At 54.3% G+C, this 13092-nt stretch overlaps 1 protein-coding gene across 1 annotated transcript; it reads left to right on the forward strand.

Moving 5' to 3' along the window:
* Positions 1 to 1191: 1191 nt before the first annotated feature.
* On the forward strand, positions 1192 to 11893 carry LOC144727994 (neuroligin 4-like). The gene is made up of 5 exons (XM_078607177.1): positions 1192 to 1336; positions 1626 to 1811; positions 2693 to 3779; positions 5084 to 5254; positions 6676 to 11893. The coding sequence occupies exons 1-5, from the start codon at positions 1216 to 1218 to the stop codon at positions 8309 to 8311; spliced, it is 3201 nt and encodes a 1066-aa protein (XP_078463303.1). The 5' UTR covers positions 1192 to 1215; the 3' UTR covers positions 8312 to 11893.
* Positions 11894 to 13092: the final 1199 nt, after the last annotated feature.

Here is a 13092-nt window from a genome sequence, read left to right on the forward strand (position 1 = left end):
CAGGACCTGTTTAGATAACCGTCACCAGTGTTGGCCATGAGCAGGAATCGAACTCAGGCCTCCGGGTTCGGAGCGCAGCGCGCTAACTGTTATGCTACCAGTCCACACACAGAAACATATACGGACATACAAAGATAAACATCACCCATATAGCCTTCAACAGAGAGTTGGGGCAATTGCTGTTAGCGAGTAGCACCTATAAGAGCCGGCATGGCGGGTGGCTTCGCATCACGCTCAGCCATGGTGTTTACATGTATACCGCACCAGGTACATGACTCCTGTGAGGCTGAATCGACCTATGGGAGGCCCAGGACCGGTTTACATAATCGTCACTTGTGTTGGCCGTGGGCGAGAATCGAACTGATGCCCACTTTATTGAGGGTGATATTGGCACATGAAATAAAGATTGATTGGTTGAACTCGAATCGTCGGGTTCACAGCACAGAGCGCTAACCACGGCACTTCCGCTCCCACCACATACGCACTAACCCGTGTGTACGCACATCAATAAAGGTTTCAACTTGTTACGTGCCGCTCACTCTTGAGACAGAGAGAGAACGACTCAATGGTGCGAGGAACCACATACAAGTGGGAAGACAGCAACCACGTAGTCAGCTGGCACAAAACAATTGCCCAAGCTCTGCGGTCCTTATCATAACATCATGATGAGGGGTGCCATGGTGACGAGAAGTTAACTACCTCGCCTGGTATACAGGAGGTCGTGGGTTCGATCCTGACCCTGACGGCTGTATAATGGAAGTTTGCATGCTCTCCCCGTGGTTGCGTGGATTTTTCTCCTGGTGCGCTTAGATTATTTGGCTGCTATGAATTTCCACATGCTAAGCCAATTGCGTTGAGCTATAATCTGTGGCCAGGTTGCTTCTGAAAAAACAGCTAGAAAGCTCACTAAGAGCACTCTCTGCATACCAGGCGAGGTACAAGCGGTGCCCCTTTGTCCAGGCTTGGTCTGTGGAGTAGGTGGCAATCCTATGTGTGATGCTAACATTGATGTTAACGTTGATGTTAACGTTGATGCTAAAGCTGATGCCAATAACGTTGGTGTCAATCACGCTGATGCTAACGTTGACGCTGACGCTAACATAGACACTGACGCTAACATAGACACTGACGCTAACATAGACGCTAACGCCGATGCTCCTCACGTTGATGTCGATGTCGTCGTCAGTCCCCGGTGAGAGGCCGCCCCTGGCCGTGATGGTGTTTCTCCATGGCGGCTCGTTTCTGGACGGAGCGGGTGGCCTCTACGATGGCAGCGCCCTCGCCGCGCACGGGGACGTGATCGTGGTGATCGTCACCTACCGCCTCGGCGTGCTCGGTACTCACCACCTCATCATCGTCCTTATCATCGCCCTATCGCACCACCGCCTCCCCCCGACCAACACGGATGACACAGAATATATATACGAGATGGACGTTATGAAGGATTCTATGAAAAAGAATGAGGGCGTGTGGTACAAATGAAACGGACAACAAAACAACAGACGAGGCAGACGATACTAAACGCGGCGGCGCAAAACGACCTAAAAAAAATCACTTTCTTGAATTGAATGTTGACCCCGTACTGCGTGACCCCTCGCTGAAGTCCAACTCCCGCCGGCCCGCAGGTTTCTTCAGCACGGGGGACTCGCTGGCGCGCGGAAACTACGGCTTGCTGGACCAGGTGATGGCGCTGCGCTGGGTCCGGGAAAACGTCGGCCACTTTGGGGGTGACCAGGGGCGCGTGACGCTCGTGGGCGCCGGCACGGGGGCCGCGTGCGCCAGCCTCCTCGCGCTGTCGCACCACGCTGAGGGTACGGACACCGACACCGCCACCGTCACCGCGGGCAGCATCGCCCCTCCACCCCCTCCATCCCACCGACAACTTCACCACCGGCGCTATCGCCACCTCGGTCAACACCGCCAGCGCCACTGCCGTTCACTCAGCCGCCACCGTCATCGCGGGCAGCATCGCCACCACCCCTCCCACCCACTGACATCACCACCACCATCGCTATCGCCACCTCGGTCATCACCGTCAATTCAACGGGCGTTCTCTCAGCCGCCGCTACCGCCAAAGTCGCTGCCGTAGCCAACACCAGCCACCCCGTTTTGACAGCCACCGCCACCACCACCATCACCACGGTTTTACAGTAGAAAGTGTTGCGGCAATGGTTACAGGTGAGAGTTTGCGGTAACAGTTTGCCCCCAAAATTTACATCGTGCATTATGGCCTTTACTAATCAGATTCCAAGGACCTTCTAATCTGAGGGTGCCACAGTGGCGAGATGTTAACTGTCTCAGCTGGTATACACAGAAGGCCGTGGGTTCGATCCCAACATTGATGCCTGTATGTTTGGAGTTTGCATGTCTCTCTCCCCGTGGTCGTGTGGATGTTTCTCCTTGTCCTCCAGTTTTTCTCTCGATATTTAGAATCAACACGCATTTAAAGTATTTGGCTGCTGCTATAAATTTCCACGTGATAAGCCACTTCGTTGAGCAATCATTTGTAGGCCAGGTCGCTTCTGAAAAAGAGCTCCATAGCTCAGTGGGCCTTACCTGGTAGTAAAATAAAACATCGTGTTAGTTTTGTTTACTGGGTTCAAACACCCCTCATTTACACGAAGTTAGCAGTTTTTCAAAACCATCCTTGGTTTAGGGCTAGTCTCATCCCATCGCCCCACCCCGCCCCTAGGCCTCTTCCAGCGCGTGATTGCTCAGAGCGGCACGGCCCTGTCCAGCTGGGCCCTCAACCATCGCCCTGAGCTGTCGGCGGCTGCCCTGGCGCGCTCCGTTGGCTGCCTGCGGCCCCTTCCACCGCCCCCGCGGCACCGCAGCTCTGCGCCCCACCGCCAGCAGCAGCAGCAGCAGCGTCAGCGGGACGTGACGGTGGTGGGCCCGGCTGCCATGGCGTGCCTGCGGCGCAAGTCCACGGAGGAGCTTGTCGAGGCGTCGGCCTCGCTCTCTGAGTTTTCTTTGTCGTCGTCGTCGTCGCCGCCATCGTCGTCGTCCTCGCCGCCACCGCTTTCTCCCTTCTCGTTCTCGCCCTCGCACTTCCGCTCTGTTTTCGCGCCCACGGTGGACGGGGAGGTTATCCCGGACGACCCGCGCGCGCTGCTCGAGCAGGGAGAGTTCCTCAACTACAACACAATGCTGGGCGTCGCGCAGGCCGAGGGCCTCCGCCTCGCCGAGGCCTTCCTGGAGCCCGACGAGCGGCCAGCCTTCAGCCTCGGCCTTGGCGGCGGCGGCGGTTTTGGCGGCGGCGCCGAGATGCAGGGCGGCCTTGACGGGCGGAGCGCAGCGGTGGCAAAGCCCGGAGCGAAGGTAGCCGCGGTGGAGTCGCGGCGGCCTGCACTTCCGGGGGCTCCCCCCGCCATCCCGGGAGCCGCTCCGGCCGTCCCGGGCCCCTACGAGGACCGCAACCCGGCCGGAGGCGGCGCCTTCTCGGCGGCATTCTCACGTGCCGTCGACGAGCTGGTGGACGGGCTGTATGCGGCGGAGGTCGTGGGCGACGGTGGCGACGACGACGACGACGACGACGACAGCGACGACCAGGATTCGGAGTCGCCGGGGACGGAGGCGCTGCGCGAGACGGTGCGCTTCATGTACACGGACTGGGCTGACCGGGACAATGCGGAGATGCGGCGCAAGACCCTGCTGGCGCTGCTCACGGACCATCAGTGGGTGGCGCCGGCGGTGGCCACGGCCGACCTGCGCAGTCAGTTCGGCTCACCGACCTACTTCTACGCGCTCTACCAGCGGTGCGACGGGGAACCCACCCCGTCCGTCGGTGCCGGCGGTAGCACCAGCGGCGGCAGCACCAGCAGCGGCGGCACGACCGGTGTGAAGGATAGAGGTGAGAACAGTGACGGTCAGTGACGGGCAATAAAAGGAAAAGCTTTGCGAACACTCTAGATTCCGGGGACGTCACTCAAGTAGCAGTGGTACATTCAGGACGTCGCAATCAACGTTATGCCACTGCGGTGTAGCCAGTAAGGGCCCACACCTGACAGGCAATTGCAAGGTTTGTTTTTTGTCTCGCTCTCTCTCTCTCTCAACGAAGCCTAAGATGCATCTCCAGACTTCTAGGGGAACATTCGCCCTGAGCGCTTATCTGCAAAGAGCGCTTATCTGCAAAGATAAGCGCTATATTTAGGATTGTTTTTTTGTGTTGTTATTATTAACGAGTCATTGACTCTGATTAAGAGTAATAAGAATAAATGTTGAATGTTACATTAGTACGGGGATTAGTAGAGTACTGTACGTGATGAAAACGCTGATCCCGATGTGCTCATGAGCGTGTGCTTGAGCCCTCGTGGTAACTACTGTGTAAAAAGCACTTCGTAGCTCATCAGATTCCTCGGGTGTTAATACAGATTCTGATCCTGAACTGAGCTAGAGCAGGGGACACGATTAATCGTTCACGTTTGCTAATGGACTGCTTCCTATGTGATCGATTACATGGGGCCCCATTAAACGTGGCGGTTGGCACCCTGCCTCACGAAGGCAGGAAACCCCCTAAAATGCCACGCCAAGCATGACACGTGCTGATGATGCCGATGACGTCGCCACCAAAGCCCCGCCCATCGCCTCCCGTCACCCGAAGTGATTTTTCTTTCACTCAACTAATTGTTGCTGAATCGAACCCATAGTCGGTAGAGTAATCGATTACTTAAATAAAGGGATATCCCAACTCTAAACTGTGGCCTTCTTTCCTCATGCCGATGAGCACGGTTGGCTACGTACGGTGTGAAAGAAGTTCAACGTACGGTGCATCAACATACATGCCCTCCTTGTCGTGACTGCTTTTGTCCCCCTTCACCATTGGCTAAGGGGAGTGACTGCTGCCCCCCCATACACCTCCATCCAATCGCAGCCCTTAACTTGTTTCGCACTTTACTCGCTCAGCGCCTCCCGCGGTCGTTGTTGTCGTTCTCTCGCCGTTGATCAAAGGCGGGGGGGATTCGGTGGCCTCGAAGACTTTGACGGCAGCGTCGGCGCCGTCGACGCGGGCGGGAGGAGCCGTGCTGGCGCCGCCGGCGCCGGCGGGGGGAGGAGGAGCGGCGGCGTCGTCGGCGGCGGCGAGGCCGGCCTGGGCGGACGCGGCGCACGGCGATGAGCTGCCTTACGTGCTGGGCGCGCCCTTCCTGCGCCCGTCCTCGCGATTCTCCCGCATGTTCGCGTGCAACTTCTCGCGGGGCGACGCGGCGCTCAGCGCCACCGTCATCGCCTACTGGAGCAACTTCGCTAAGAGCGGGTGAGCAGGCGCCTCGCCGGCAGCTTCGGCTCCGCTTGCGAATTAGCCCCGATTCTAACCCCAGCCACAATAGCTCTCGCACGGGGGTCAGCAACCTGGGGCTGTGCAGGACTGCTTCGTGACGTTATTCATTTAGGATCGCCGCCTTAGTGCTCACAGCGCTTTGTGGCCCTGGGAATACCGAATTGGGAAAAAACATCACTCTTCTTGTTATTTTGGTTGCCGACCTCTACTCCAGCGCCAACGCTTGCCATATTGGCACTGGCCCTGACAACCCGTGTCATTCTAGCGCTTGCCCTAGGCGCACTTAAGTAGTAATGTGAAGTGGTCACGTGACCAGGCTTCATGCACCCTTGCACCACTGACCTGCATCGCACGCACCCGCACACAACCGTCTGATGTACCTGTGTATGTATGTATGAACGTTGAACTTCTTTCGCCCCGTACGTAGCCAACTGTGCCAATTGGAGGTACGGGGAAAGAACAACAAACGAAACACAACAATGAGTTCTAAATAAATTAGTATTCAAAGTAGAATTTAAAGTGCATAGCTTTCAGTGACTTCCTAATAGTGGAAGGAAGAGCGTTCTAGGCGGCCGCAGGAGCACATTTGTGTCCGATGGTTAGCCAAAAAGAATGGAAGTGCATTTACACATTAATGAACAAAGAAATATTTATAACGAGCACATTTTCACGAAAAGGACAGTTTCAGAGACTCTGTGCAGCCAGGCTTGGGGTTCTTCCTCATACGACCGAAAAGAACAGGTGAGAGGCAGCCTTCATCTGCCTCTTAAAAGTGGTGCTGGATTGGACGCGGCTGCTGCTGTTGCTGTTGTTGCTGCTTCTGGGAATGCTGCTCTGTGAATAGCACAGTTTTGGTTTGAGGGAGGGGAACAACAAGCGGGCTGAGGGATGAGGTCTATAGTAGTGTCCGGGGCTTGACTGTGTTTTGAGGAGGGGGCGGCCAGATAATGTGGAAGGCTGTAGAAAACAGTGACGAAGGGCGACCATCTTGAACTGAATCTGAAGACCAGAGGGAGGGGGGTGGGGGCGCTTTCGCTGATAAGACATCATCAGTGTGACGCCCGCCACACATTTGAAACCATTGGGGTTTGACAGCATGATGGGGGTGCGTCGGGGGGGGGGGGCGCAGTTAAGGCCACCAGGGTCTGCCAGTGGCCCGCAGGCCTTGCAATGGGGAACACTGCTGTAGACTGACTGATGATGAGGGCAGCCAGGGCAAGGATTTGAGCGTGACGAATCGTTTTGCCTTTGAAGCTTTTCATCGAGGTCACACGCACACACACACATCACTATGGACAACTTTACTCTTGCTGCGTCACGCTGGCTGTTGTAAGAGCAGCTTAACAGACCTTGACACCCAGATGCCTACGTGCCCCATTTTCTCCCTCCTAATGCAGCGACCCCAACCGCCCTGAGATCACGGATGACGACGATGATGACATCGATGGCGGCGGCGGTGGCGCCGGCGGCGAGGACGGCGTCGACGGTGGCGCCCGCTCCAGCGTCTTCGTCGAGGTCCCCTGGCGCCGCTACAGCCCCCGCGAGCAGCACTACCTCCACCTGGGCCCACGGCCGCGCCTGCGCGAACACTACCGCGCCAACAAGGTCGCTTTCTGGCTTGAGCTGGTGCCGCACCTGCAGTACATGGCCTCCTCCTCGTCCACCTCGTACAAGGGCCGCCACTTCACGGGCTTCGGTGCCACGCGGAGGCCGCCGGGGGCCATTGGCCGCCGGGGCCCCTCGGGCACGGGCCACGGCACGACGAGGAGGCCCAAGGGGCCGGACCGCGCCAGCCGCAAGGACAAGGGAAGTGTGGACGCACCGGGCGGTGGTGGAGGCTCGACTCGGCGGCAGGAGGGTGGCACCGGCGGCGGGATCGAAGGCGGCAACGAGGCTGGGCGGGACGGTGACGCGAGCCAACGGCGTGACTACTCGACGGAGCTGAGCGTCACCATCGCGGTGGGTACGTCGATGCTGCTGCTCAACGTGCTGGCCTTTGCCGCGCTCTGCTACAAGCGCGAGAAGCGGCGGCGCGAGGAGGCGGGCCTCTACCCATGCCGGCACGGCCACCAGCGAGGGGGCAGCCTCGCTAGCAGCGTGAGTAGCGTGGGCAGCCACCGCACCCAGCAGCACAATCATCACGGCGGCGGCAGCAACCTACACCGCCACCACCGGCAGCCACAGCACCAGCAGCAGATGATGGTGGACCCGCACCACCAGCACCTTCATCGCCACCAGAGTGAGCCGAATCTGGGAGACGATCAGCACCATCTGCAGGAGCAGCAGCAGCACCGGCGAGCGCTGTGGGGCGACAGCGACGATGAGGGGGTGTTGCCCTCGCCGCTCGACGTCGAAGGCAGCGGCGGCGGCGGCTTGTGCGTCGGTGGCTACAGTGCCAGCGCATGCCGGGTGCTCATCCACGACGATGACGATGTCATCGTCGACAACGGCGGCGTCGCCGACAACAACGAGGAGGACGACTACGAGGAGTACGAGTACGACGAGGAATTCCGCAACGGCGCCGGCGCCACCTCCTCGCTGCTCTTCCACCATCACCACCACAACAACAACCAGCAGCAGCAGCACCAGCCGCAGCAGCAGCAGCGTCAGCCACGGCGCAAAGCGGCAGCCATGATGAGGAAGAGGAGGTCGCTGACGACCACCACCACGATGACGCCACAGAGCGTGGTGGACTACTTCCCCGACGAGGTGGCCGTGGTGGCCGTGCCGGACACGTTCGAGTGCCCGCGCGACTACGCGCTCACGCTACGCCGGTCGCCCGAGGACCTACCTCTCACGCTGGGCCTGGGCCTCGGCCTGGGTCTAGGGCTCAACCACCAGGGGGGCCACGGGCACCACCACCTTCATCACCATCAGGGACTGGCGCCGCACGCGGCCAACGTGGCCCAGGGACCTGGCGGCCTGGCCCAGCAGGGTCAACAGGGCCAGCAGGGCCTCCAGTACCAGCACGGCCCGGTCGGGCAGGCTTTGCCAGGCGGGTTTGGGGAGCAGCACAAAGTCCGCCATTGTTGAGTGTGAGGGCTGTGGTGGTGGTGGTGGTGGCGGATGTGGTGGTGGTGGTGGAGGCTGGCGGTTGTAATGATCGTGGCGGTTTGGGGGTGATTATGGTGGTGGGCGGTGGTTATGGAAGTGGCGGTACTGGTGGAGGCTGCAGGTAGTGGTAGGGTTGCCACCTTTGAGGTATAAAAACCAGAACATATCATAGGATCAAGGATATCTCACGATGCCATAGGAGGGGCAAACTACATGTAAATGGATTGTCTTGCGTGCTGTATTATTACAAAAGCTGGGTCTTTTAAATGTCCTGGGAAGACTTACATATTTCCCAGGACAGCAACTTCAAACAAAGGATGTCCTGGGAAAACCAGGACAGGTGGCAACCCAAGCTGGTGACGGATGTGGAGGGTGTGTGGTGCACGGTTTGCCATCTCGTCTAAAGGCCCGATTTTTAAGTAAGGTGTGGAAAAGAGCTTTACCCCTATATAAATATTGCAGGTGGAAACCAGGCGGGAGGACACAGTGAAGGGTAAAGAGTTCCAATAATGTAACGGCAAGGAGTGTAGGTAAGACGAGGCAGGTTTTCCAAGTTTTTGTTTAACCACACAGGCCTAAACAAACAAACAAAATGGCTGCTTTTGGACATCTGGTCATGTTTGGGTACAGTCCATGAGCTAGGTCCAGATATTTTACTTGTTTGGTACCATAGCCTGCAGTGGCATCGCTTTCTAATTGCTCGATGTGGTCAAGTAAATTACGTGAAATGTGGAATTATTACAAAAATTCACTCCTATCTGCTGTATACATAAATCGGCATGACTGATGCTTTGATACCATGGGTGGTGCCAGTTTGTGCTCTGGCCCATTGACCGAGTGCGTGGCGTTGATCTTTGAGAAAAGAGAACCAGACTCTCCCAATGGTCCCAGAGAAGTGGGGGACATTTAATTGTATTGCAAATGGGCCAGAATAGTAGAGGTCCAGGTACGGCCAGGCCTAACTAACCCTAGGTAGGTGGCAACTGTGATTGTGTTTGGGCACTGGTGCAGTGGCAAGCGTAACACGCGACGATCCATAGCAATCTGATTTTCACTCCTGCTCGTGATGCCGTATCACCATCACCGTCATTGTTGCCATCGTCACTGTTATAACAACCAGCAGCGGACAGTTTTAATTTGGGCCTAACGTTGGTTAACTCGATAGGAACATGGATATCTCACCTGGGGTGTGGTTGCAGAAGTTTAAAAAGGTTAAAATATAAAATGTAAAGTTACACCCCCCCCCCCCCTCAACAATTGTGTCAACTCTCTATCAAAAATGTAGGTAAAATTTGCAGTCCCCAATATTACAATGTTCCTTTAGAAAAAATCGAATTAACATACAACACGCACACGTACATACATACACACATATGCAGTATTGATGTCCTGTGTCTGAGTACATAAACAAATATACACTAAGCAGAATGTAATCGTACTCTACAGTTTAATGCTAATCCATTAACATAATAACTGGTGTTTTGACTAGTTACCGCTTAGTAACCACACCAAATAACTATTTAGAATTGATTATTTTGCAAGGTGACAACTGACGTGTTGATGCGACTTTTTACGACCACAGCGATCAACTGAACGTTTGCAATCTGACCCTTGACCTTTCATCAGCACCAAACGAAACGTTTACAAAGTTCACTCGTCGTCGACTGACTCGTTAGCCGCACGCGTAACTCTTTAAAAAAAGTAGCAGTTGTCCGATGAGCGGGGAAAGTGTTACTCGTACAAAAAGTAAGTTCGGAAAGAAAAGAAATGGTCAAGACTAATGTTTTTTTTTAAAGTGCTGTTAACACTGGAACAAATAGTTCACTTTTGCCCGGCTAATGCATTCATTCGCTCGTGAAGAGCTAAAGCACCCCACACACACTGGGTGGGTGGTGTGGGCCGGGAATGAACATCGGGCTGCCCTGCGCGCGATGAAGCCAGCTGGGCGATGCACCACGGTGGTCGGTTTTTTGGTGCTGTTCCTTGCCTTGACAGGCGCTCGCTCACAGCACGTGTCTCTGTCAAATGGAGGTTCTTCCCATTTATCCGATTAGCGCGGTTGGCTATGTACGGCGCGAAAGAAGTTCAACGTACGTTACATACACGCAGGGGATAAAGAATCACAACGTCTCCCTGCGCATTTCCCTTTCTGGCCCCCGAGGCTGCGGTGTTAATTCCACATTCCCAATGCCAAGGCCGAGATTGGGTGTTCACTCAAGGATAATAGTCATCATCATCATTATTGTTATCATCAGCCATGGTCAAGCCACTGCTGGATGGAGGCCTACCCAAGCCACCTCCATCTCTCAAGATCCTGAAATGTAACGATCCGCCGAGCACCTGAACACGAGGTGATTTAGTTGCTTCATCTCCTCCGTGGGCGTGCCATCGCACACGTTCTGTTCCATTGTCGTCACTCCGTCGTGATCTTTCGGCTATCATCCCTTCAAGCTATGACATGTCCTGCCCAAGCCATCTTATCTTTACAGTTTGAATGAGTTGTGGGAATGGGACGTCGTGGTTGGGAGTGAACATTTGAACCTCGACTGCGTTCCAGAAGGAATCAAGGATTCATCTTGTTTTATATGACTCACAGATAGACCCCCTAGACTAACAGAGAGACCCACCGACACGCACAGAAACCCACAGACACGTACAAAGTCCCACGGATATGCACAGAAATCCACAGACACGAAGAGAAACTTACAGACATGCACAGAAACCAACAGACACACTCAGTTACCCACAGACACGCACAGAGACCCACAGACACAGCTCCACAGACATACAGATACCTACGGACACGCACAGACACACACAGGGACCCACAGACACACACACAACCCATAGATGCACAGAGACCCACAGGCACGCATAGAGACCCATAGACCCACAGACAGATACCCACAGACACAGGCACCCACAGAGACACACAGGGACCCACAGACACACACAGGTACCCACAGATGCATAGAGACCCATATACCCACATATAGATATCCACAGACGAGCACAGACACGCAGAGCAAAGCCCCCCCCCCCCCTTCCTCGTTCTCCTCCCCCCCCCTCAAATCTAGTGTATGGTCCCAGATCTAGTAGCGGTGGTGGTGAGGGGGTTATTTATGAGTTACTTTTGTAGGAATCACTTATGAGTTCCCCCAATCATGTCTTCCAATGTCCAGCCCTGGTTTGAATGATATCATCACCTGACACATCCAAGTGTTCCTGTTTCTATGTCTCAACGTGAGTTCAAACATGCACATCTCCACACTTCTCGTTGCACTTTCAAGTTTTCGGAACAAAAAAAACCACAATGACCATGCTTCTGAACTCTTTGTTTTCGTAGGCAGAGTGCACATTGATGAATTGCTTTTCTGCTTAGGATGTACGTGTTGTGTGACTTTACACACCAAGGTCGGCTTGCCAACAGCACCCCAACATTTTTCCACCGGTGGGATTAATCCCTTTCAATCCTATTGTATTTCAATTCCGGATTCATGCAGTCAGATTATGTGCTAACCAGTGTAATCCTATTAAATCCTATTGTATTCAAAGACTGGATCTTCGGAGTGAGATTATATGTGCTAACTGGTCTAATCCCGTTGGATCCTATTGTGTTCAGAGAAAGCGGACGATGTTAGGGTAACGCTGCAGGGTTGAATTAGTGAACTCTGGAGCCAGATTACTTGCTTCGAGGTGTTAATATTGAATCCTATTGCATTTAAATACTGGGGGATTGTGTAAGCCAGGCTGAAAACCGTCGGTCGTGTTAAGTAGGTTAACTATGGCGTTGGATTGCATGAGCCAGTCTAATCCCTCTGAATCCTTCCGCGATATAATAGCGGTGTAACCCGAAGTGGTAACCGTCAAATTACGTTAGCCGGGGTAATCCTATTACTTTGGGACGTTAGCCAGGGGGGGCAAAGTGTCTACCGTGAGGATGAGTAGTTCTTTGATGTCGTCTCCCCGCGGGAGATGTTTTCGCACACAGAGTGGGTGCCCTGTTCTTCGCCCGGTGACGCGAACGCACAACTATGATTGCAATTGACAACGAAGATTTTGGAATAAGCAAAAACACATCCTTCATCGCAAAGCCCCTAAAAATATCACCCTAATCCCACCATAATCCCAGCCGTGAAGCCATACTTAAACTGTACAACTCACTTTAGGCTGAGTCGACCTAGAGTGGAGGGGCAGGTCAGGTTCAGATAAATACCAAGTGGCCCAACACGTATAGGAGTCAAACTCGGGGATTGTAGTGCAGTGTGTGAATTACTGTCACCCCCCCACCGCCCTTCCCCTCCCTATATAGCTACACAGACGTGTTGAGGGCAGGTGCTGTTAGTGAGCATCTAATTCTAGATTTGAAGCTTTCGTGACTGCAAGGATTCATATTCTAAGGTTTTTTTCGGTAAAGTCACGTAGGTAAAAAATAAAAAATTTATAAAAGTAAAATAAAAATAAAATAAAATAAAAAATTGTATTTTATTTTTATTTTACTTTTATTAATTTTAATATTTTACCTACGTGACTTTACCGAAAAACCCTTAGAAAAGTGAGCACCTATTAAGGCAGGCGTGGCATAGGAGCCACCGCTCTCATCCCAGTGGTGATGTTGACAACGCTTGCAACGCTTGGGACTCATTTTAAGGCTGAGTGGATCTAGAGGAGGCCCGGAACCAGTTCTCACATTTGGTGTGGAATCGAATTGAGTTCACGGCTGTTTGTAGGGCAGTGCGCTAACCACTGCGCCACCACTG

The sequence above is a fragment of the Lampetra planeri genome, chromosome 27 (assembly GCF_965212315.1).
Source record: "Lampetra planeri chromosome 27, kcLamPlan1.2.h2, whole genome shotgun sequence".
Taxonomy (NCBI): domain Eukaryota; kingdom Metazoa; phylum Chordata; class Hyperoartia; order Petromyzontiformes; family Petromyzontidae; genus Lampetra; species Lampetra planeri.

What these genes read in the sequence shown, in the direction of transcription:
- LOC144727994 (XM_078607177.1), top strand. Translation starts at nt 1,216, where the DNA reads ATGGTGTTTCTCCATGGCGGCTCGTTTCTGGACGGAGCGGGTGGCCTC. An exon ending in GCTGTCGCACCACGCTGAGG is followed by an intron (nt 1,812 to 2,692) that starts GTACGGACACCG and finishes CCCCGCCCCTAG; the next exon opens with GCCTCTTCCAGCGCGTGATT. An exon ending in TGCGACGGGGAACCCACCCC is followed by an intron (nt 3,780 to 5,083) that starts GTCCGTCGGTGC and finishes GGCGGCGGCGAG; the next exon opens with GCCGGCCTGGGCGGACGCGG.